Source organism: Coloeus monedula, assembly GCF_965178545.1.
Source record: "Coloeus monedula genome assembly, chromosome: 7".
Lineage (NCBI taxonomy): Eukaryota > Metazoa > Chordata > Aves > Passeriformes > Corvidae > Coloeus > Coloeus monedula.
This window is the reverse complement of record NC_138787.1, coordinates 25,857,800-25,883,196: the sequence shown is the minus strand read 5'-3', so window position 1 is coordinate 25,883,196 and position 25,397 is coordinate 25,857,800. Positions and strand designations below refer to the sequence as shown.

General features: G+C 48.1%; 1 protein-coding gene across 2 annotated transcripts in view; it reads left to right on the top strand.

Annotated features, from left to right (window-relative positions):
- The window catches only part of IGFBP2 (insulin like growth factor binding protein 2), a gene marked incomplete at its 5' end in the record, with an annotated part of 62,151 nt that overhangs the window by 10,865 nt on the left and 25,889 nt on the right, over positions 1-25,397 (top strand). The window contains one exon of one of the 2 annotated variants that reach the window (XM_082284646.1): positions 2,866-2,916. The exons of the other annotated variant lie outside the window; for it this stretch is intronic. Coding sequence (XP_082140772.1) covers positions 2,892-2,916 — 25 coding nt within the window. Of the gene's footprint in view, positions 1-2,865; positions 2,917-25,397 lie in introns of those variants that run through there. 2 annotated transcript variants of the gene reach the window in all.

Below are 25,397 nucleotides of genomic sequence, written 5' to 3'. Positions count from 1 at the left end.
TCAGATCTGACCCTTGGATGTTGTACAGTGAAGGCTGCACACCTTCAGCCTCCTCTCCCCATTAGAATGTGCTTCCCACCTTGCAAGAACGCTGTTTGCTTTTATGGCAGTGAAGTGCTTGGAAATACCCCTGGGAAAGGGTGCTCTGCACTTGAGTTATGGTAGCATGGGACTTTGGAAATGTTTGATTGAGTGTAGAGTAATGTTAGACTGAGTAAATATTTTGGGAGCCCAGAGCTGGTAACTTTCCCTTGCTTACGTTTGTGGGGCGTCAGCCTGCAGAAACTTACCACCTCTCACATGGCTTTTAAACAAATGTTGTCTGTGGACTCAGTGTGTTTTTATTTTAATCCCTTTTTTAGAAGTGCTGATGTTGTCTTGAGATTTGGCCTTCTGGTAAGGGCACGTGTACTGCTTGCTGGTCATTCCAGTGTTTGCTTTATGGACATTGCTTCAGATACTTGTGGTTGGACAGGGGTTCTCACTTGAGTCTGACCCCGCCTTTCTGCTCAGCCCCATCTTTGTGACCCAGGCTTGACATGTTTCTTTGGATGAACTGAGTTCAACATGAGAAATCTGACCAGTGAGGTGGTAAAGTTCCTGCAAGTCCCACAGCACAGAGTGCTGCTCAGCTTCTGTGAGAATTGTGACCCTCATCCTGGATGATGGCCAAATGAGCTAACAAGGACTGAAACGCAGAATTTCCAGCATTAACGAAATGTGCCCTTTACAAAGAGTAAAAAATGCAAATGCAGATATAGATTCTTTAATCTCAGATGGTTGGAGAGCTTCTGTTATTCTAATAATCTTTGTTGTGGATTTCAGTCACTGCTTTCCTCCATTTTTCTCTTTATTCTTTTTATCAGGCTGGTTTCACAGATATGTTACCTTACTCCTGGCCATTAGGCTGGTCCTGCACGTGCTGAAACTGACACTTGCAAATTCAGACCACACTGAAAGTGCTTGGGCAGTGCAGATCTGATAGGGCAGTAGGTGAACCTGGCCAAATGTCTGTCACATTCATAATCCTGCCTTAGGTGATAGCCAGTGGCACACAAATTGGGAACTTTGAGTATGGAGTGACCCTTGTGAGGTGGGAACAGTGCTATGGAAACCCGTCATGCTGCTGATACTGCTCAGCCCACGATTTCAGGTACCCAGAGGTACCTTCTTTATTAGGTCAGCTGCCCTCCTGACTTCCAGCAGTGGGGCTTCAAGTGCTGCGAGAGGCAAAGAAACCCACAGTGATGTCTGTGTACATCAGTGCTGTGTCTTGAGGCTTCAGCTGTGGTGGGAAGGGAGGTCCCATCACTTGGGCTGTGCCCAGTGGAAGCACAGCCGTGCCCAGATCTGTTTTTATCCTTAGTTACAGGGTGTGCTAGGAGGGTTGAGCCTCCAGCTTGTCGTTGTCAGCAGTATCCTGTCCCCTGGAGCTGATCTGCCCTAGCAGAACTAAAACGTCTCAGCTGACCTAAAAAACTGCTTGTAATTGAAATGCAGTGGCCCCCATAAATATTTAACTGAGTCTGTGTTTTGCTGTGCATTTTTTTCCAGTTTTTCTCTTTTGCTTTTCCCTGCCTCTGTGTGGATAGTCAACTGAATGCACATCCCCTCCATGACATCCTGCGATGAAATGGCATTTTTGGCAGTTAAGTTATGCATCTTGCTTGTCTTCTATGATCATCATGTTTCAGACTGACATCAAGCTCAGTTGAGTATGTGTGCATGCTCCTGCGGGAATGTTTACACCCCACTGTGGGCTGCCCACTGCCATACAAACCACATCCTGACAACCTTTGCACAGTCTGCATTAAGATTTTGCAGCTCTGCTGCCTAATTGATGGACTCCTATCAGATGAGGGAAGTTACCAAAATTTTGCCCAAGAAATAGCTGTGGATGGATGGGACTTCAGGTTGTGTGGCAGAAGGAGCCTGCAATGCAAGACTGCAGTTAGCGCAGTCAGACAGCGACAAAGGTATCTGTGTGAGCAGCCAGCACACTGGGCTGAGCTTTGGAAGTCCCTGAAATCGCAGGCTGAGCGGTGTCAGCGGCGTGACCTGAGCTGGGCTGACTGCCTGACACCAGTACCTGGGGCTTCTGCAGGGTGTGCAGCCTGCCCTGTATGGGAGTAACCCCGGCTGGACTGCTCTCCTTGCTCCAGCTGTGGAAGCATGCACGGTGCCTGGAGGACAAGTAGCCACAGCCTGGCAGGGACTAGGACAGCGCAGATCAGACACTGCTCCCGTGGTGGAGTTAGGCTGGAGATGCTTGAAAGCTGTCGGGTAGGGTCACCCATCATTGCAGCTCAACCTGGAGCAAATGTGATTTCCCCACAGTGACAGTGATCAGCGACTGCATTTCAGAGCTGGAGAGGTGGTGTTGGTTCCCCTCTGCTCTGAACCCAGCACAGGGGCCGATGCAGGGCAGTGCTGCCATCCTGTCCTGGCTGACATGTCCTGGAGAGAGTGGGGCCCTGCTGTTCTCAGCTGGGTCAGACCCTGAGTGGCCTTGGGCCAGGGTTGCAGGTTTGCCCTCTTCCCAGACAGACACGTGCATCTGTTTAAGGCAGCCCAGGCACAAGAGCGAGTGAGAGAGACTGAATCTCCCCCAAACCGCCCGTTTCCCAAGGACCTGAAGCGGGGACCGCAGGAGTGGGATTAAACGCCAGAGTTTGAGCACACATATGTTGCAACGCTGCCTGGAGGGTGCTTCTGTCCAGGGGCTTTCCTGTGGAGAGACATAGCCGGGAAGCAGAAATAGCAAGTGACTAAATGTCACGGTTACATTCCTGCCATCTGAAAAGAACTCCCTATTTTCTTTTGGCTGCGAAAATTAACTTCCCTTTTCTCCTGCCCGAGCAGGCGAGCTGGCTCCCGGTGGCCGTCCCCTCATGGCGGATGCACAGGACGGTCCAGGTCAGACTGAAAGGAAAACTCTCCTACTGGGGGCTTTTCACTGTTGTGCTCCTTTCTAAAGAAAATGTGCACGGCTTTTCTTGGCCCTTGTGAAGGCCAAGATGCAGGTCTGTAGCTGGAATAGAATAAGACTGGCCTCATTTGCGAGCTCTTCTGGGTTTTGAGCTGCTTGCTTCCCTTCTGCATCCCGCTGAGCTGTGTGGGGTGGGGGCTGGTGGCTGGCATCCGGCTTTTTGTTATTCATGTAATTAATCTCATTCCTCCCTGACTGTGGCTCCGCAGCCCCCAGGCACAGACTGGCTGTTTGGCCTCTGCTGCACAGTAAAAGCTCCACCTGGAAGTCAAGGAAACTGAGGCAGGTACAGCTGAGTGTGTTGTTCTTGGGCGTGCTTATCCTAGGGTTCTGGAAGACTCAGTAACGGGACTGTACCTTAGGAGAGTAAGTTTCTTAGACTGAACAGCTTGCTCCAGAGAGGAGTACTACAGAAAAAATGACGGGGCCACATGTTGCCTAGTTTGAAGATGGCAGGGTGGGGAAAACACTGAAAAGGCTCCAATGCAAAATTCCCTGGAATTTTTAAAAAATTCTTTTAATACTTTTTGTAATAGCAGAAATCTGGATTTTTGTGGGATGAGAGTGTGATGGGTAAGGAATGACTCAGCAGCTGCTCCACCTGGGAAAAGTCAAGAGCTTGGTCCTTTGATTTGCAAGAGGCTTTTGTGGGCCCTCTGGGATCTCCTTAGTGCCAAGAAGAAAACATGCATCATTATACCCATGCTGACCATGTGCATTCACGACAGCCTTCTTCCTTGCTGCTTTTTTTTTTTCTCTAGAGCCCTGGACTTTTTTCCCATTGCATTTTTTTTTTCTTGTCAACAAGTTTATTATTTTCCTGTTATAAGGTGCTGTGCTTTCTTTCTTCCTTTTGTGTTCTTACTGCATTTCTGCCAGCCTCATCTTCTCTTCCCATGCTTGGTCTCAACATTTGCTTTGCATATTTTCAGCAGGGTACTAGCAGGATTATTGTGACCTGTCTGGCTCATTGAAGACCTGCTGAAACCTGCCATTCATTGATCCAGTGAGAGCCCTCCTGCCAGGGTGGGAGGGTCAGGGCAGAGCTCTGCGCAAGCATGTCTGGGAGCTGTGGAGGTGACACACTCTGGGTTTGGAGTATGATGGAATCCACATGTTGGTTCCTGCTTGGGACTGATTCTTTTGGTTTGTCTGCCAAACCATTTGACAAAAAAAAAAAAAAAAAAGTAAAATCTAAGGGTTTTTTTTCTGGTAACTTTGAAATATTGGCATTTCACTTGGGAGAACAAAGGAACCTCAAAATAAGTTTGCAAAGATATTTAAGGAGACCAGCAGCTAAAGAAGTTCACCACTTGAGCATCCTTAAAGGAAGAAAACTGAATGCATGTCCACACTCTCAAAAGCAATGCCAAAGAACATGACACCAGTGACCCATGATGTGTGAAAAGTCACCCCAAACTCTTCCTTTGCCTGAGAGATGAAGCCAGGCAGTCTGGGCTCCCACACTGTAACACATGGGTTTTGCAAAATGCTGACATTTCAGTTGGCATAAGCAGCTGGTGGTGTTTGGGAGAGAGCCTGGAGGAGCACAGTGATCCCTTTGGGCTCGATGAACCTCCTGAGCAGCAACTGCGGGAGCCAGCGGAATCTCTGGTTCAGTGGGTGTGGAAGACTTTAGTCCAAATGGCCAGGCTCTTGGTGGCTTGTGTTGTCATTGCCCTTGCAGTTCTTGCTGAAACTGGGCCATAAACATACCTCCCTGGTGGAGCTGCTGGCACACAGGCTCCCTCCACCCAACTGGCCCCAGAACTCACCGCAATCTTCTATTTCTTTTCCTTCTAAAAGGACCAAAAAGAAGCCTTGGGTTTGACCATAAGCCAGCCTTTTTGAGTTGATTGCTGTTACTGCTGCGATTAAACCCAAACAAAACCAAAACCTGGAATGTTTTCTATATGTCCAGTTTTAGTTCCTTTTTTTCCTGGTCATCAGCCAAACCAAACAGCCCCAAACAGACCCAGGTGTTTACACTGTCCTGCTTTTCATGAAAACGCACAGTTGCTTTATAAAAATGCGTTCAAGAACTTGGGCTTTTCCTACTTGCTCTCTTTCTCTAGGGCGTTCAGAGAGAGATCCTCTTCTCTGTTACAGCTGTACTGAGATGTTTTTATCCTGGCACTCTCTTTCCAAGGCGGGGCAAGGAGAAGCCATCAAGAAGCTGTGGAAAGAGCAGTGTGACCGAGAACCAAAGTGGACTTGGGAGCAAAGCTCTCCAATGAAGTTTTCCTGGGGGTGGTGTTGACCCCCTGGATGGGTTAGATGTCTGCATCTATAGCCACCCCTTTTCTCCCCTCCTGCAAACTGAGCAGGGCCTTCCTGGAAGCCCATCCCAGACCTGGAGCTGGTGGCTTGTAAAGTGGTGCAAATCCAGTACCTCGACTGCACATGGATCAGTGCCCATCCACTTTCCAGAGGGGGGCGGGGGGCAAGTCCACAGGGAAGGTTTTCCCAGGTTTCAGTGAGTCGAGTGACCATTATGGCACGTGGGTTGAGACATATGTGGACCTTCATGTCTTGGCTCTTTTTCTCCAGTTACCTGAGGTGCTTGTCTGTCGTCTCAGCATGCAAATTCCTCTCTGCTTTGCATCATAATTCCAGCCGGTGCAAATCGCTCTCCTCCTCCGCTGATATCCGTTCTCTGACTTAGCATTTCTGCTGCTGCTGAGTTCTGGCCTTCCCCCTTTGGGGGCTGGCACCCACCAAACCCAGCTGAGAATGTAGCCCTTTGTGCCGGAGCTGCTTGCAGGAGCTGGGGAGCTTTGCCTTCCCTGCTGCGAGCCTTTTTGGCTGGAGAACGCGTGCCCTTTCCTGGTGGGGAGGGATTTAGGGGTGAGGGGGAGGTGAGAGCACTCCTTGTGCTGGAAGAAAAATGATGAATGACTCTCTTGTGCTTCTGAACAAAACCAGGAAATGGGGGGGGGGTGGGGGGGGTGAGCAAAAAAAAGAGGAAATGAGAAACAGTAAAGAGGCCTCCCCCGCCTTCATATAAGCAATCACTCCGCAGCATCTGGAGCCCAGTAAAAGGGCTGTTCCCAGGAGACCTCACACTTGCCAGCTACACAGATCTCCTTTATTGCAGACTCCTGGGGATTGCACCCCCACCCACCTCCCCTGTGCCGGCCCTGCACCCCAAACCAGCCTAACAAGAGCAAACCGAAGCTACGTTTCCACGGCCATGAGCAGCAGAGATGCTCGTGTGTGGCTCGGCTGGCAGGCCATGGCCTGGATCCATCCCAAGGATGTGGTTGCGATGCTGTCAAAGCAGCTGGAGCACCTGCACGCTGTTTGTGTTGGCATGCTGCCTGGCAGCACCAGGGCACAGATAATGTGATACTCTTATCTGGTGTGAGATCTGCTGGAGTGGAGTCACCTCTCCTGCCCTCTTCCCCAAAATTGTTTTGGATGCATGAGATGCAGAAGGGATGAGCACAGAGTGGGTCACTGGCCATTGTGGTTTGTGTCTGATTTTAAGCACCCTCCTTTGTTATTTGTTAAAAAACTTACCTGGTAGGAACCTCAGTAAGTTAAGCTCTTTCTTACTGTAACCTTGCTGGTGTTACTGGTTTAGCCATTGTGGAAGGGGCTTGTTGGCAGTAGGAAAGCTGTTCCTGAGTGCAGCTTTAAAATCATAATAAGGTTTCAGAAACAGAGATCCTGAGAGGGGAGTGGTTCTCACCCATTTCCAGATGGAGGTGATCACAATTGATCACTGAGCATCTTTATCATACCAGCCAAAACACTGGGTTCTTACTCCTCTGTTGTTTTCATCAAGTCACAATTGAATTTATTTAGGTGGGAGGGGGTTTGGTTGTTTATTTCTCCCTCCTGAGCTGAAAGGAGCTCTTCTTCTGGATGTAAGTCAGTTAGCTGTTGTCCTCCATTCTGGAGATGGGGAGTGTTTCTGATGTGGCATTTGGGTCTTTCCTGGGAATTTTGGTGTTCAGGGCTCTGTAGGAGAATTGTTTGTCACATAGGTAATGCAGAGACTGGGGAACCTCTATGCTGATGGATGTTTTTGTTTCTTGTATCTAGAGATTATTCTTTCATCCAGGCTTTAACTCAGTGCTTGTTCACCTGCTTGTGTGATGCCATTTTCATTCATGCAAATCTGGAGGATTGAGTGCATTATCTGAAAAATACATTCTCTCTGGGAAGAGAAAGTTTTCTCTTGTGAAAAGGTAAATCACCGCTTTGGATATTTTCAGCTGTTCTTGAAATCCCCTCTTATCCCCTTGTCAGCAGAAGGGAATCCTTATCCTGTTTCACAAATGCAGTGTCCTCAACACGTATCTCTGCTTGGCATGCTCCCAAAGGAGCATCTTCTTGAGGGGCTGAGGAGAGGGATGGCTGGGCTCACACAAGTGCTCACATGGAGGAAAGGCAGAAATTCCAGAGGAGTAACAGACACCCCGCTGTTTTGTGGAGAGACAGGAAATAAAATCAGGTTGCATCCTTGCAAAGTGTTTTCAGGTTTTTCCCAGCTAGTTCATGGTGAGGTTGGGGGCGATGCTATGGATATGGACTGTTCCCCTGTGGCAGCCTCCATGTAAATTGGCTGGACTCACTCAAGAGGAAAAGCAGTATTACTCTTGAGTTTAAAGCAGCTCCTGGGATTGCTCAGCATCTAGAGGAGTTTGCTGAGAAGGACAGTATTGTAAAAATTGTCAGCTCTTCTGCCTAAAATCCATAGGGCAGTACCTTCCTGAACTTGCTCTACCTTCCCCCTTGTGTCTTGGGTTTTGGGTGCTTGAGGAGGCATGTGAGAAGCCAGGCAGGCCTCCACTCTTTGCTCTGCCTGAATCTTGGGGTGAGTTTTGGAGTCACCTCTGAATTGCACAATTTGGAGGCAATGATCAGAAGAGGCACTGTAAGCCCTGTTGGCAAAGTCTGAGCTGTGCTGCTGTGGGCTTAGCTGGAGAGCAGTGGTGTATGTGGCAGGTAGCAAGGATAGATTTCATGTTTGTGGCACAGAGTGGTCAGGGATTGGGCTGGGAGCTGGTTATTTTTTATTCAGCAGTTACGTGACCAGTCCTTAAAGGAGGGCAGCTTACGATTCACCCCATCCCTCCTTTTGCCTTTACATCAGCAGTGCTTTTAAAGCAGGGTTCTTGATGGCTAGGGAGGGAGTGTGCTGAGTCAGCAGCTGTTGCTGCTGCTGGATCAGACCCTGATCAGGGGTGTGAAGTTTTGGGGTGCCTCAGGCCATTGCAGCCTTCTCTGCTGGCTCCCCCTATGTGAGTGGGACCTTGTGCTCTCACTAGTGCAAAGCAGCAGCATTTGAGCCTGGTAAATTTACTTTCTCTGGAAGTCACTCAGTTGGAAACCCTGGGTCAGTTGACTGGGTGACTGCTGCCTTTTGGTCCTGAGCCCTTCAAAGTTCGATGGACCCACTCAAAGGGAGAGAAATCTTTGGAATTGTCTTCCTTGGGAAAAGCTCCTGAGGGAAGTCTGACTCCTCTGTGGTTTCCATAACACCATGCTGAGGTGTCTGCATGTCCTGATGTCTTACTAATTTGCCAGTGATGATTTTTTGGAGTTATTTTTAACAGGCGCATTGTGCAACTAATGGGCTTTTTATTGGTGGTAAACAAGCCGAGCTAGACAGGAATGCCGCTGAGGCTGGACTGGCAGGCTTGCCTCTCAGTGCTGTAGAAATAACTTGTTTGGTCTTTTTTCCTTAAAGAGGGAGAGAGAACCTGTGGCTCTCCTGCAGCCTGATGCTCCTACCAGACTCCTCCGTGGAAGCTGTGGCAGAGCAGCTGAGGTGCATGCTCTGCACCTCATGGCCTGATTTTTGGGTCTAAAACTGCTTTCTGCACTGGTTTAAGGGACTGTAACCTTTGGTGGGAAGGCAGTGGCTTTGCCCACACACCGGAGCTGGGTGGTGCAAGGCCCAGTCCTCTCCTGGCCCAGAGAGCTGCTTCCTGCCAGGCAGTGGCTGGGATGCTCAGGACTGAATGCACAGAGCTGGTGGGTAGGGTCTGTGGAAAACCCCCTGTCTCTTACCACACTTCTTGCTTGGTGAGGTCAAAACTCTGGACACGGAGCATTTCAAAACCCTCCTGGAGGGGAGTGAGGTCAGGTTGGAAACAACTACAGTCAGGGGAATGCAGGTACTGCCACAAAGCGTGTGGACACTGGTGATGCCTGGCAGTGCTCACTGCGGCGCTGTGCTGGGGCACTGCGACTCCCACTGAGCTCGGAGCTGTGCCTGGCGTCAGCCTCTGTCCCTGCAGTGTGTGTGCCATCACCGTCCAGGATAACCTCAAGTGAAAAGTATCAGACTTCAGTGGCCAAGAAAAGAGTGCTGACCTATTTTGGACACTTATTTATATTCAGGTTGCTTCTCTCTGTCTCTGTGAAAAAGCTGTTGTGACTCCAATACTTTCTAAAAGTTTTTCCCCTCCCATAGCTTTTGTTTGTAACAGGATATGATCTAGGACTAACATCTGTATTTTCCAGTAGCCAGAATAAATGTGTTATTATCTCTTCTTTTACTTTTCTTGCTGAAACAACACTTTTGTGGACCAAAGCCAGTTTTGTAATACAGCTAAGCATTTAGTTGCATTGTGTCTCAATTTCTACAGGTTCTCCTTTTATTAAAAGTCTTTACTACAATTCACAATATTCAGACCAAAATGGAAAAAAGTTGGAAGCATGTCACTGCTTTTTCTGGTTGTGAGCAACAAAAAGTCATCTAATGTAAGGTCACAAAAATTATGGAAAACTTTGGGTCTTTTTTTTTAAGTACAGTTTCCTTCTGTCACTGGCTGTGTCACTTTGCTGAAATCTTGATCTTTTGAAAGATCTTACTGGTGAAAATGTTTTGGATGTGGTGTGTTTTTTTAAATTTATTTTTCTTGTTTTGACAGCTATTCTTTAGCTTTGTATGCTGCAGTTCACAGTTAATTTCTTATGTTTTTTAAAATTGTTTCTCTGAAAAAATTCTACCATTGGAGTAATCATAAAGTCTGAGCAGCTTGGTCAGGGCAGCTGTGTGCACTAACCCTAGGTGGATACTTGTCAGATACTTGCAATTCTGTCAACAGTAGGAATCTAAGTTAGATACTTAATCAACAAGCTAAACAAAGGCAAATACTATGAATATTCATTATTCATCCATATATATGATGGTTGTATTAGTCCATTATATTCTGTAATTTTTCCTGCTTTAATGTAGGAGTATTTTTTGTGGATTTTTTTTTTCTTCGTTAGTGTTGTGGTTGGATTTTTGTTTGGGTTTTTTTTTCTTTCTGTGTGTGTCTTTAAGACCTGAAAAAGCAAGGGTGAAAAAACTTGCTTTATGGAAATTGCAAACCTTTTGGCTTCACTAGCTGAGCTTGCAAATGCACTGAACAGCACCAACCTTGCACTGAACTAGCTGTGCCCTGTGCAAGTGCATCGACATGAAGATGATATGCAGCTTCCAGAAGGCCAGTGGGAGCTTTTCCACTATCCTTGCCTGCAGCTGTATTTGACCCAAAGTATATCTGAGAAAGATTAGGGCAGTTGCTTTTTTGAACATAGTTTTGGTGGCTTTTGTGCTGTCACATCTGTGTTCTGTCTTCAGTGGCTGACATGAAATTACCAGTTTGCGTGCCCAGACAGACACACAGCCACTTGTAGCCCTTGTGTGCACTGAAATGCCTCTGTGCATTGATGGGGCAGGATCTGGGATGATCCCATTGCACCACAGCAGAAGGGCTGTGCTGGCCCCCTGGGTTCCCAAGGCTGATGGCTCTGTGGCATCAAGTAAAGCTGCTCCTCCAGCGTGGTCAGGCTGCGACTGTTGCTGCTTGTGAGGTTGGTCCTGTGCAGGGTTTTGGAGAGAAGGACTGCAGTCTTATTTTGTCCTACACGCTGTTGTAAGAGGTTTTTCTCCTATGTGCCTCCCTGTGCAGCCAGATGCTGTGATGCACTTTGTGGGTGCTGAGTCTGGGGATGGTCTTCATCCAAAGTCACCAGGGAGTGGAGAACTGGAGTCAGAGCACCAAAGAAGAGTGTTTCAGCTTCTGTCAGCGAGAAACATCAGTTGAGGTCTGAGGCTTCTGGTCAGACCTGAGAAGCTCAGCATTGCCCTTAACAGGAGTGGAGTATGGCAGGGTCAAGTGAGTGCCCCCATGCTGCATGCTGGGGTTTGAAGTGTCAAATTCTCTTCAGCTTTCAGTGGTTCACATGTGTTCAAAGTTGCTTCTGATCCTTGTTTGTTAAAAACATTTGTAAAGCTCATCTAAAAGGAAGTAGGTTCTGTAGCGGGTTTAATTCGGAAACGGGGCAGAAACACTAATTAAGTGTAGTGGTTTGGTTCAAAATATCTATTACTTACTTATTTTCCTTCTGTGAGAAGATAAGAATTAGGAGAAAGCAAAGCAGGCACAAAACTTAAACAGTTGCAGTACAAAGAAAGAGTTTTATTACTAATAGAATTAAAAGTAAAGAGAAATAACAAGAAATTAAAGCAAGCCCCCTCCCCCCCCTTCCAGCACTTTCCTCCTTTTACCTAACTCACACAAAGGGTAACAGAACGGGATTTTAGTCAGTGTTGCAATTCTTGATAAGTCTCTTTCATATGCTTAAGGGAAAAAAGGGTTTTCTTCAGCTGCACATGGTTCCCAAACTGCCACAACAGCAAACCCACCTGGAAAGAAACAATCTGCTGTGGTGTAAAACATCTCTTCCATGAAAAATCTCACAGTTCCTTCACACTGCAAAACATGAGCCATCACATGGGGTTATTAATCTTTTTAAGGATGAGTTATTTTGGCCTGAACACAAAGGCTTTTTTTGCCATAAGTCTCTAAAAAGCCTTTCAATGCTTCTATATAGCCTGGCATAGGCACTCTTCACAATCTTCATGGGCCACACGTGAATTCTCCATCCCCCCATGTACTTCAAATGGATTAAAGAGATAAACCATTTGTGATATTACAGTTTCTTACCACGGCATGCAAGAAGTTTTTTAAACTACGCGCGAGAATCGCGGCACCGCCCTTTTCTCTCCCATCGCCATTTTCAGTTTTGTCTCACGTGACTCGCTTTCTCTTTCTCTCTGACTCTGAAGCTGCCATGTTGAAGAATGTTCTTGTTCAGGCTTTATGGTGGAGAAAGCCTCGCTCCCTTTGTGCTGCTGGCTGCATGGGGTCTTCTTCAGTTCAGCATGAAGTGTGCTGGCTGCAGACAGGAGGCTATGCCGGCTCCTGTTGGTTCCGCCAGCTCTGCGTGTGGAGAGGAGAGGGACCTGCCAGTCCCAGGAAGCTGCGCCGGATGGGTTTAGCTGTGTGGCAGTCCATGGCTGGTTTAGCTGTGTGGCAGTCCATGGCTGGTTTAGCTGTGCAGCAGTCCATGGCTGGGTTTAGCTGTGTGGCAGTCCATGGCTGGTTTGAGCTGTGTGGCACTCCATGGCTGGTTTGAGCTGTGTGGCACTCCATGGCTGGGTTTAGCTGTGTGACAGTCCATGGCTGGGTTTAGCTGTGTGGCAGTCCATGGCTGGGTTTAGCTGTGTGACAGTCCATGGCTGGGTTTAGCTGTGCGGCAGTCCATGGCTGGGTTTAGCTGTGTGGCAGTCCATGGCTGGTTTAGCTGTGTGGCAGTCCATGGCTGGGTTTAGCTGTGTGGCAGTCCATGGCTGGGTTTAGCTGTGTGGCAGTCCATGGCTGGGTTTAGCTGTGTGGCAGTCCATGGCTGGGTTTAGCTGTGTGGTAGTCCATGGCTGGTTTGAGCTGTGTGGCAGTCCATGGCTGGTTTGAGCTGTGTGGCAGTCCATGGCTGGTCTGAGCTGTGAGCAGTCCATGGCTGGGTTTAGCTGTGTGGCAGTCCATGGCTGGTCTGAGCTGTGAGCAGTCCATGGCTGGGTTTAGCTGTGTGGCAGTCCATGGCTGGGTTTAGCTGTGAGCAGCCCATGGCTGGGTTTAGCTGTGTGGCAGTCCATGGCTGGTTTAGCTGTGAGCAGCCCACGGCTGGGTTTAGCTGTGTGGCACTCCATGGCTGGGTTTAGCTGTGTGGCAGTCCATGGCTGGTTTAGCTGTGTGGCAGTCCATGGCTGGTTTAGCTGTGTGGCACTCCATGGCTGGGTTTAGCTGTGAGCAGCCCATGGCTGGGTTTAGCTGTGTGGCAGTCCATGGCTGGGTTTAGCTGTGAGCAGCCCATGGCTGGGTTTAGCTGTGTGGCAGTCCATGGCTGGGTTTAGCTGTGAGCAGCCCATGGCTGGGTTTAGCTGTGTGGCAGTCCATGGCTGGGTTTAGCTGTGAGCAGCCCACGGCTGGGTTTAGCTGTGTGGCACTCCATGGCTGGGTTTAGCTGTGTGGCAGTCCATGGCTGGGTTTAGCTGTGTGGCAGTCCATGGCTGGTTTAGCTGTGTGGCAGTCCATGGCTGGTTTAGCTGTGTGGCACTCCATGGCTGGGTTTAGCTGTGAGCAGCCCATGGCTGGGTTTAGCTGTGTGGCAGTCCATGGCTGGTTTAGCTGTGTGGCAGTCCATGGCTGGTTTAGCTGTGAGCACTCCATGGCTGGGTTTAGCTGTGTGGCAGTCTGTGGCTGGTTTAGCTGTGAGCACTCCATGGCTGGGTTTAGCTGTGAGCAGTCCATGGCTGGGTTTAGCTCTGTGGCAGTCCATGGCTGGTTTAGCTGTGTGGCAGTCCATGGCTGGGTTTAGCTGTGTGGCACTCCATGGCTGGGTTTAGCTGTGTGGCAGTCCATGGCTGGGTTTAGCTGTGAGCAGTCCATGGCTGGGTTTAGCTGTGAGCAGCCCATGGCTGGGTTTAGCTGTGTGACAGTCCATGGCTGGTTTAGCTGTGAGCAGCCCATGGCTGGGTTTAGCTGTGTGACAGTCCATGGCTGGGTTTAGCTGTGTGGCAGTCCATGGCTGGTTTAGCTGTGCAGCAGTCCATGGCTGGGTTTAGCTGTGTGACAGTCCATGGCTGGGTTTAGCCGTGAGCAGCCCATGGCTGGGTTTAGCTGTGTGGCAGTCCATGGCTGGTTTAGCTGTGTGGCAGTCCATGGCTGGGTTTAGCTGTGAGCAGCCCATGGCTGGGTTTAGCTGTGTGGTAGTCCATGGCTGGGTTTAGCTGTGAGCAGTCCATGGCTGGGTTTAGCTGTGAGCAGCCCATGGCTGGGTTTAGCTGTGTGACAGTCCATGGCTGGTTTAGCTGTGAGCAGCCCATGGCTGGGTTTAGCTGTGTGACAGTCCATGGCTGGGTTTAGCTGTGTGGCAGTCCATGGCTGGTTTAGCTGTGCAGCAGTCCATGGCTGGGTTTAGCTGTGTGACAGTCCATGGCTGGGTTTAGCCGTGAGCAGCCCATGGCTGGGTTTAGCTGTGTGGCAGTCCATGGCTGGTTTAGCTGTGTGGCAGTCCATGGCTGGGTTTAGCTGTGTGGCAGTCCATGGCTGGGTTTAGCTGTGAGCAGCCCATGGCTGGGTTTAGCTGTGTGGCAGTCCATGGCTGGTTTAGCTGTGAGCAGTCCATGGCTGGGTTTAGCTGTGTGGCAGTCCATGGCTGGTTTAGCTGTGAGCAGTCCATGGCTGGTTTAGCTGTGAGCAGTCCATGGCTGGTTTAGCTGTGCAGCAGTCCATGGCTGGGTTTAGCTGTGTGACAGTCCATGGCTGGGTTTAGCTGTGAGCAGCCCATGGCTGGGTTTAGCTGTGTGGCAGTCCATGGCTGGTTTAGCTGTGTGGCAGTCCATGGCTGGGTTTAGCTGTGAGCAGCCCATGGCTGGGTTTAGCTGTGTGGTAGTCCATGGCTGGGTTGAGCTGTGCGGCAGTCCATGGATGGTTTTAGCTGCTGGTGGCTCTGGGATAGTTCCCCCCCAGCAGCCCAGGGTCTGTGCCATCGCGTTGGGAAAACAGGAGGGGGGTAGGGGCCTGGCCTGGCCCAGCAGAGCCTGGATGCTCCAAAGCCCCCTCCACCTTCTAGCAGGCGAGCTAGGACAAAAGGCAATTCCCACCTTTCCGTGTGGTTTAAATATGTATGTTGTGAGAAGAGTCATTAGTCTAAAAGACTGTCCATCAACTGAGATTCAACCCACTACAGGTTCTGAAGGTGAAACTAGTTCCTGCTGCTGCTGGGATCAAAGGAATGTAGCAGCAGTGTCCTGAGTGGTATGTGGGTTGGGTTTGGTTGTTCAGACCTGGCCATGAGAGACCAGACCAGACCATGACCCCTTCAGTGCAAAAGATGTATTTTTTAATATTTTTTGTGTTTAAATGGACAGCATTTCTTTGCTTTCAGAAGAGCTATTCTAGGTGCCCAATTACCCTAACAATAAACATGACAGTGAAATGGTGGGTTCCAGATTAGATGCTTATTTTGTGTCCTGAGTAGCCTCCACAGGCTGCTGCAGTGGAGCAATGCTGTTGGCATCTCCTGGTGAAAGCTGCTGGGGTGCTTTCACACCATTAAGATAATGAGGAGTTTACTGAACTCATCTGGGATTTGGTGGATTAGGCATTATGAGAGGCTGCTGAGTCTGGAAGCCCAGGGACTCTCAGGAATTAATGATGTGTATATAGTCTAGATTAGTTTTATCTACAGAATTTCAGTGCAAGACATTTACTGGAAGTTGAAGTACTCCTTTTAAAATAAGCAGAATTCTCCCTGCAAATGAGAAGGCAAACTTAAAGGAGAGATGCTCTGTATCGAGTTGGCATGTTTAGTATGCTTTAGCTACTCTGCTGTGAAAGTGAATTCAGATTAAGCTTCCCTCGTGTAAACAAGCCAGGTGAGGAATTTTGTTGTGTGATGAATTGATGCAGTAAAGCAGAAGCTGTAAAGGAATCTGCTGTGAGCAGAGGGAATGTCCCTGGAGCTGGCAGCATTGGATTATTCCCTGTCTGGGGATGGGGAATAATTTGGGGAATGCATGAGACTCTCCACTTCAGTGCTTAGCCCTCTTATATCCTATACATGATATATGAGGTATGAAATTACAATTTTCCTATTCTGGATACACATGAAGATGATGGTTCCATTTTCCTTGAGTCCATCAAAGATCAGTCCCATGTACTTTGGCTTAGTTGTCTTCATGCCTGCTGGTGGTCTTGTGCACATGTGGCTTCACACCTTACACACCAGAATGTCAGCAGGACAAATTTTTTATAAAGTTACTGGGGAAAACTTATGGTATTCCCTATTGTCAGTTTTTTGGAGACATTTGGGTCCAAAGCTGAGGCTTGAGTGTTCTTTCCCTGTATTGCTGCCACCATATTTGTTTCTAAGCAGGAGCACTGATTAAATTGCAGTGCACCTCTGATAATGTGCACATATCGCAACTCTCCAAAGTTTCATATTAATTTTTATTTTTCATGTGGTGAATAATCATGCTCGCATGTCCAGAGAGTTGAAGAAAGAACAGTACACAGTAATTGTTGGATATACATTTCAAAATTCCCTGTGGAAGACTGTCTAATTAGATGTAATGAGCTGGCTGGTGAGCATGCGTGTGCATGTGTGCTTTCACCACCTCTCTTGAGCCAACTGGATCAGAAGTGCTTATGTTTGTCCGAGGTGAACTGGAAGAGTGTGTGGAAAGAGATATTTTTGCACTTGGAGAGTGCAGGTTTGAAGCAGACTTCTACCTGCTTTTCTCATGTCTGTGCTTGTGAAAAAGGACCTCTCACAATTTAAATTTTGAACAATTTATTAAATTGTTAACACAACGATCAGAGGCTTAGATTGGCTGTCTGCCTTTACACAAAGCGAAACGCAATGCTGAGTGTGGCTTCAGATAACATGTAGCCAGACAGCTTCAAGGGCTTTGACACCACATTTTATAGCCCAAAGACCCTACCCATCACCTCCCCTATACCCTCCCCTTAGGATCAAGATGATTGGCTGGTGTTTGAGTCAGTTCATTCGATCGGCTGGTGGCTTGCTTTCTATTGTCTAGGGTCTTGTCATAGGTGCTATCTCCACCCAATGAACTTCTTGTCTGTGCCTCTTTATACAAAAGTCTCCTCTACATGCCTCCTTCAATTACATCACTAATATTCTGGAACATTCCCGGCTCCTCCATTATTAAAATCTGTTATTTACATGGACTGTAACTACTGTTAACCTCAATTATAGGGAAGACAAGAATATTAACTTGACATAACATTAACTGTTCAGAACATCCAAGTACTTTATCCCATAACAATTAAACAGCGACTATTAGTGTTACATAGTAACCTCAACTCATTTCATTAACTAATTACCCTGTGTGAAAGCCAATTCCATCAACCTGTTTTTAGCAGTGCTGTAATGAGGGACTTCCACCATGGAGGTGAAGCATTTGATAATGCAGGTGATAAACTGGAAGTGACTTCACTGTGGTTTCAGCTGCTTAGGTGAGGAGGGATGGAGCAGAGTATCTGTCTCTGTATCTGTGGAGTTGGTATCCCTTCCTCTGTAATGTACTCCTCAGAGCTGCTGGTGCAGGGGGTAGCAGAGCTACAGCAGGTCACAGCATGTGTGCCACCGAGCTGCCAGGGGAATGTTTTGATTTAGTTGGAGGCAAATGCTCAGTGGGGCTGGGATTTCTGTCAGTGAGGTGGATTACAGCCATCAGGTTCAAACATAGCTGTATCTCTGATCTACTCTGTTGGCTGGTTTCCCACCCCTCCATCACTGGAGACAGCCCTGAGTTGGTTGTGTGCAGTTTGGCTTTTTTGCAGGGGTCATTGCCGTGGGTCAGTGCTCTGTTTCCAAGAAGGACCAGTGTGAGTAGAGAGCTGTGCTGAGAGGGTGGCCATTTTAATGAAGGGTTTCTGTGTGGTTTTTTGTTTCTTTCTTTTTTTTTTTAGTATTAATTAACCTTTGTTTTCTGTCAAGAAAGTTGTCCTGAAGCATGACTTAGCAAGGCAAACATGCCTGGACAAAGGGAGCATTAAGCCTGCACAGAGGGAGGGGAGAGGGTTACACCTCTAATTACTTTGTGTGCATGTAATTTTTTTTCCCCCTCTGGTGACTGATGGGTCTTGAAAGGACTTGCTGGGGTTGGTGTGTGATTCACCAGGGCAGAGCGTGTTCTGGGCTGAGGCTGCCGGCTGTCTGGCCCTGGATGCCAAGGGCAGGCGATGCCCTTGTGCTGGTGTTGCTCATGCCTGAGTCAGCACTTGTGCAGCACAGCTGCTCCCCAGCTGAGGGTCAGGCGTGGGACTCACTGCTCACGCCCCAGCCCAGCTGGTTGGGAGGATGCAGACAGAGGCTTGGTTCTGCCACGTGAGCACTGTCTGGAGTGGGCTGATGTGGGAGCATGTGTAGCAACATCTCCTGGTAGCAGTGTGGGTGCTCAGAGCCATCCTCAGTGGGTGTGAAGCACTGAGCTGCTGAAGTGCTTGTGCCAACCAAGGGGCTGGAGAAGGAGGCAATCCTGAACCCCCTTCACATATCCCTACCCCCAAACAGGGAAAAAGGGATCGGTGCTTTCCCACCCTCCCAGTGAGCAGCAGTCTACAAACTACCCAACCTGCCACCCTGTCCTTTTCTTTGGTCTTTGTGCCTGGTCCTGCAGCCCATGGCAGATACCCAGGCTCTCCTGGAAAAAATGTGACCGGGGATTGGCTAGGTGGGGAGTTACAGCTCATGATGTTCATGTGGGAAGCAAGAAGAGGGAAGAGGGGAACTGAGGTGAAGGAGAAAAATGGGTAATGAGCAGTTGTGGGAGTGGTGTTCAAGGAAGAGGAGGAGAAGCTGGGGCTGCCCAGAAGAAAGGAGGAACTTGTGGAGTGGGCTGCAGTCCTGGCCTCAAAGCTGATGGATTAGGAGGGCTTGGCAGAGAGTTGGGGATCTGGTTTTAGGCAAATAAAATATGTGGAATTCAAGGAGGAAGCTCCGAAGCCAGTGGGCTTGGCTCCTAAAGATCCCACAGGACAGACTGAATTTTAATCTGCTTTCTGTAAAGGTTTTCTCTTTCCCACTAGTTTTTAGATCCATTTACCAACTCCCTGCTGGTGGGGTGGTGCAGAGGTCTGACCAATGATTTTCTTCTTCAAAGTTTGGTGGAAATCACTGGCCAGATACAGGAGGAAAGTCCCTGTTAGTGTCTATTTGGGGAGGAAGGCTGCAGCATGGGTTCAATTTGAATATTAGACATCGGGGCATCTGTGTGGGTGCTTAAGGGCCAAGATGCACTCTTTGGCAATACTGCTCCCAAGATGCCTGGCTCCTATTATTTCCATGAACAAAAAATTGTCTCTAGCCAAAGGGAATGAGAATCTTTGCCATTTTTAGCAAAGTCTTATCCTGCCTAGGGTGGGGAAATCTATCTCCAGTGTCACCTGTTTGGTTGGTTCCACCAGCTCTTCTCTGCTGATGGACGATCAGTTGCATCTTACAATTGAGTTTGGGCTTGGGTGTGTTGGTTTGGAGTTTTTTTGTTGTTGTTGTTGTTTTGTTTTGTTAAAACAAAACAAACCAAAAAACCCCACCAAAAAACCAAACACCCAAACCACACAGCTGTCTGGGAGTTCTTTCATTAAATGGAGCTGAGGGACTGTAGCAAGCTACCTCTTTTGCGGGAATCTCTTTTGGCTTGAAAGGAATTATTCATGCAGTTATGCAATCCACGCTGAATTTTCAATTTGTCACAGTTTTCCCCTGCCTCCTCCCTTTTGTCCACCAGCCCAGCTAGGCTCCTGCTGAGTCTCTTCATTCACTGACATGCTTTAGCAAGAGTTCTGATGTGTAGGTGCAGTCCTGATCCAGCAGCGCTCCATGCTCTGAGACCTCTGCTTGGAGTGAGGGGCTGCACTGCACAAATGAGGTTCTAGATTCTCTCCCAGTTTAAGGTCACACCTTCTGAGAGGAAAAGCCATAATTTTTCATCATGAATTCTTTTCTGAGAGCCTGCGGTTGCCTGGTGTCTTGGCTTTCCTCCATTCATCCGTGTGAGAAAGCCAAGTGGTTCACATTCCTTGCAGGAAGAAATCTTGGAAGCAGAGGACTGCGTGATCCTCTGCAGTCACAACCTGAAGTATGACTGAAGCACAGGTATTGGGGAAAATCTCAGGAGCCTTCACTTCATGAGGATCTGCTCAGATGGGTGGTAGCTGAGCTAATGTTTTATTTTTCTCAAACAATTTCAGTTGTGGGCTGGAGGTGTTCACTGCTCATCCTGACGTAGGGAGCTCCGCCACCTGCAATAGGAACCTGATCTGTGGCTGGCACCTGTTAAATATTAAATAGGAGCCTATGTGTGCTGCACATCTGTGGTGGGTTGGTCCTGGCTGGATGCCAGGTGCCCACTAAAGCTGCTCTATGGCTCCTCTCCTCAGCTGGACAGGGGGGAGAAAATATAAATAAAGGCTCATGGTTCGAGATTAGGTAGCAATCTTGTACCACTGCTGCTCTCAGGTCAGAGATTTCATGCACATGCACCCAGGTGGGATGGCAGGGAAGGCTGCTCCTGCCCACTCACTCTCCCTGCAGAGCCTGGTGTTTGCAGAGGATCTGTAACAGGAGTATGGGGATGGGGTTGTCCTGCGGAAATGGCGAGTGTGGTCCTTAGGTCTCACCCTCACTCTCACGTGTTGCCCCCTCCCCTCTCCCCAGGAAAGAATGGGTCAGTGGGGTGGTCTTGCACTGAAGGAGCCGTGCAGTGGGTGATGCCTGGGCAGCACCAGCACATGTAGTGATGCAAATATTCGTGGGATGTGGATTTTCATTTTAGTCCTCCCATTCAATACTCTGTTTGGATCAGTGGAAGGAATTACGAACTGATAAAGCTAGCTGTTGCTGTTAACAAAAGCATTTTCTTTAAACTCCCTAAGAGCTCCAGCAGAGAAAATAATAAAAATTCGCTTGCTGTTCATGTTTCCAGGGTGTTCATGCCTTGGAGATGCACCAAAATGGTGGAATAAGAAGATCTAAGGGAGGGTATACACTCCTGGGGCTGTGATCAGGAGTATGAAGAACTATTCACAAAAATATAAAACAAAATAGAACAAAGCCAACCAACACTTCCCTAAAGACCACTTTTGTGCTCTCCCTTGGTGCAGCACTGCCTTGAACCTGACACCTCCATCGTTCCCTGTGCTGATTTCTGTTACTAATTTCTCTTGCTGCAACAAGTGTTAAATCCCAGCTGCTAAGCAGCAGGTCTGGGCTGTGTTTCAACCCCCCCTCTTTCCCAGGAGCTGTTGACGTGCCTGTGCTTGCACCCTTTGTGCTGTGTCCTCCATCCTGACACAGCTTTTTCCTTTCCTCTCCTTCCCTCACTTTTGAAGGGTTCAGGCTGGAGATGTGATGTGTGTGGTGGGGTTTTGTTAGGGATATATCTGCCTTGACAATGTTCCTTGAAAGCTGTCCCAACCTGAACAGAGCAGAAAACTTGGGGAATATTTGAATTGCTGACTAGTTCAATGGTCTCCTGGATAATGGGGCACAGAGGCAAATGTTGCTACTGGCAGACACTGGAGTTGGAAGGTCTCTCTGCTGCAGAAGGTACCCCTGAATTCCTCAGTTGTGGTGAGGCCAGCCCAGCCAGCCAGAATGGTCCCCTGCACCCGCTGTGTTTTGTTTGCGTCCTAAAACTGCTTTAAGTGAATTCAAACTTCATTTCTCCTGCTTGATCCAGCCCTCTCCCTGGGTTTCCTCCATGTGTGATGTGCTGGAGTCATGGAGACGTGGGAACACCTCCAGGCCTGGATGGTGTCTGGAGTAGAACATCCCATTTCTGTGTGTGTGGCTGCTGTGGGGTGCTGCGCTGAGTGCACAGGGGCCACGTCCCCTGGCTCCCCTTCTGCAGCAGCTGCAGGCAGGTGGTGAGCAAGCCTTGCCTGCAGGCTTTGCAAGGTGAGCAACTGGCTTTGTGCTTCCCTGCGGGCTGCTCCGTAACGTGTCTGTCCCTGCTTGTTTGTGCCACCGCCTGGGCCCCGGGGATGGGGAGGGCAAGATCCCCTGTGCTGCTCCAGGACCTGGCGCCAGAGCTCTCCACATCCCCACTTGGTGCAGGCGAGAGCATGTATGTGTTTTATGAGGCCAAGTTCACTGTGCCTGTTCTGTGTCACCTAAAATTTCCAAATCTTACTTTTCTTAAAAATCCTCATCATATGAATGCACACTTCATGTGTCCAGAGCATCTGATTGCAGTCAAAGTGCAGATCTTTCCCCTTTACAGGGGACATGTCACCTCTACAGTGTGCCATGCCATATTAACTCTGTTGGGAGGGCATCTGGGCAATAACGTGCAAACATGGTCCTTGTTTGGCTCTTGCACTCAGTAAAGACTTCTCTTTCTTGTTTTAAAGCAATGCGCTGGCTGTCCCATTTTGAGCCTGGCGTTCTTCCAAACGAGCCTGTGTGTGGGCACGTGTGGATTATCTTTGTCTCTATGGCTACCCTGAAAACTTTTGAACTGGAAAATTCAGTGGAGGGATTGAGCTCTAAGATACTGGTTTCCTATGGCTTTTATGGAAATAGTTTCTGGGTGGTAGGACTGTACCTTGTTCATGTTTCCTGAGGGGTTGTAGCAGAAACTCAGCCAGTATTAGACATCAGAGAACCAACAATGTACTCACAACCACAATCTCAGGAAAGAGACATAAAACTCCTTAAAAATCAAGCTTTGTTAGTTCTATCACTCAAGTGTATTAATATTAATTAGGTCATTTTACTAATTACCTTTTTATCTGTATGTAAGGGGCAATTGATAGCTTGCTGATGGGTCCCAGCTGGAAACTGTACAGCATGAGAAACAGACCTTGAGAGTCACATGTGGGCAAGAGGGGGTTGATTATCACTTCCAAGAGCTCTTGTTTGCTAGGGCTTTAAATCATATTGTCAATTCCTGAGGTTTCATGTGGGATGGAGAAGTGCTGTCTCTGATGAGGGTTAAACGTGTGTGTTTTAAGAGAGAATTAGTGCATGTAAGCTATTCACTGGTGCATGCTTGCTAAGAGTTGCTGTCAACATTTTGAGATGATAACAAGTAACTGCACTTACAAATATCATCATCATCCTTATGTTTTGTCTCTTTTCAGGCACCTCCCCAGCTGGGGATTTAAAGACGTTTCTAATTAGTCACTGTTTCAGGTTCTGGGAGATGAGAGTTGCTGAGCTCCATTGCAGAGATGTCTATATTCTATCCCCCCCTGGATCTTATTCTGGGATGAGCATTGTCTCGGCTCCCCTCATGAAGGTCACACACTCTACAGTGAGGGTGAGGAGATAAAGCAGGGGATTGGAAGGGGTGATGTTGTGTGTGATGTTTCCCATGGGCTTTAGGTCTCTTAGAAGGGAGATGATCACTGAGGACTTACTGGCTTGTCTTGCACCATCAGTTGGATGTGCCAAGTGCTTTTTCTTCTCTTTCCTTGTCCAGCTGGAGTGGCACACAGATACTGTCTGGCACCAGTAGGTTTTCCAGCCCAGCTGGGACTCTGAGTATTTCCATGCTAGGCTGGACAAGATTTGGTGGTAAGAAAATCTGTAGTCACTTGTCAGTCTCTCTAGACTGACTGTGGGAGTCAGGTCCTATGGGTGATTTTTCCAGTGTGTTTTTTTAAACATGAGTGGTGACACTTCCCACATTTCAGTCATTTTATGTCTGGTATAATGATCTTTGGAGCCATTTAAACTATTTGTTACTCATTAAATGAAAATTTGCAGAGGTGCTTTTAATTTCTGTACTTAAAATACTACAAATTTGGTGTTGGAAAACCGAATGGAAAGAATTAATTCATGCCAGCCCTCTGAACAGACAACCTCCTTGGTTCTGCTCCCTGGAGAACCTTCCAGTCCATTGTTATGTTGGGCAGAAGAGATGTTAAATCTGGCCTCATCCTCCCCAATTCAAGAGTATTTTGGTTGAAATCTTGCTGTTTTAAGGCAATTGTTCCTTTCTGGCTTGTCAAACCTTTTCTTTCCTATTCTTTGCAACCTCCTGAAAGCTACTGCTAACACCCCTGCTGATGGCAGGTTGATGTCTGTCAGACTTTCTTGATTCCTTCCTCAGCTCCCTGAGCCCAGTTCCCTTTCTCCAAGAGTTTCTTGATAATACAGCACAACACAACCCTCAAGTTCAGACAAAGCTGCCACAGAAAACGCTGTAGTCCCCAGAGGTTCCAGGTGGAAATCCTGATGGTGGAATGGATTTGAACTACTGCTTTTTTTCTATCAGAGCGTAAAGAAGGACAGGGTCACAAGTTAATGTTGTTCTCAGAAGAGATAATGAAGGCTTGGTCTGAGACAGGGAAACAAAGAGGGGGAAGTGTGTCCTTCCCTGAAACAAGAGCTGCTGTTGCTCAAAGCAAAGAGTGAAATAACATGAAATATAATTGATGATGTAGCATAAGTGGTGGAGACAAGGCAAAGAGGTAGCTGCCTCTGGGCATCTGCACATGAACAAACAGCTGTCTTGGGAAGAAATTAATTTGCCCTGGGAAGAAACTACTCTGGATGGAAACTGGTTAGGGCAGGTTTACTTCAGCACAAGGTTGCATCATGTAGCCTTTTTTCCCTCCCCTTAGGCCATCTGGGGATTTCCTGGCTGATCCTGTTCATGCTGCTTACTCTGGGTGCTTGAGAGATCTCTAATAGGTGCTTGTGAAAAGCTGTGGGGGATGAGCATCGGGCTGGCCTAGCTCATTAAGGGAAAATGGGTTCAGAGCAACTAAGGTGATCTGGGGGCGTTAATTGGTGGAAGAGGACGACAGGATTTTTCCTTTTCATCGAAACAGCCTTCTGAAGGCATGTTGGGATCTGGGGAGATAGGTAAATGGCAGCTGTATTCATGGAAGCACTGAAATAAGATTCTTGCTGCTCTTGGCCAGGATCCTTTGCCCTGCTGTGTTGCCTCAGCAAGGCACACTCATCTTCCAGTCATTAGTCATTTGCTTGTTATTTCATTTTGTGGAGATTACAACCAGCTGAGGCGATAGGGCAACGTGAGAGACCAGGCTGCTGTCTTAAACCGCTGTATTGCCCCTTTGTCTTTGCTTTGTCCTCCTTCCAAAACCCATGGCCATCCAGACCATACAATGGAGAGCAGGCAAGAGCATTCCTTAGGGTGGAAGGAGCAGACAGTTTGGATTTTTCAAGTCAAGTTGCCCAACACTGGAGTTACGTTATTCAGTGTGGAATAAAAAAAACAAGGGCTAAGCATTGTTATGGTGCAGTGTTGATTTCAGAGAACTTTTAAACTGTGATGAATTTATGGAGAGCAAAGGCTCAGGGCTGGAGGACTTCATCATGTGGCTGGTTGTTTCAGGCCTTAGGAGGTTCAGCAGGAGCAGGTGGATTTGAGGGAGCTCAGCTTCAGGACCTGAACCTGAAGACCTTTATTACCTACCCAGTCATGAAGCAGTTAGGTTAGGGGTGCTCAGCCTTTCCCTTAGAGCCTGACTGTTATTCTTTGACAAAAAAGTCTTTAGGATACAAGATTATCTCTAAATTAGTCTGTTGAGCAAATTGTATACTG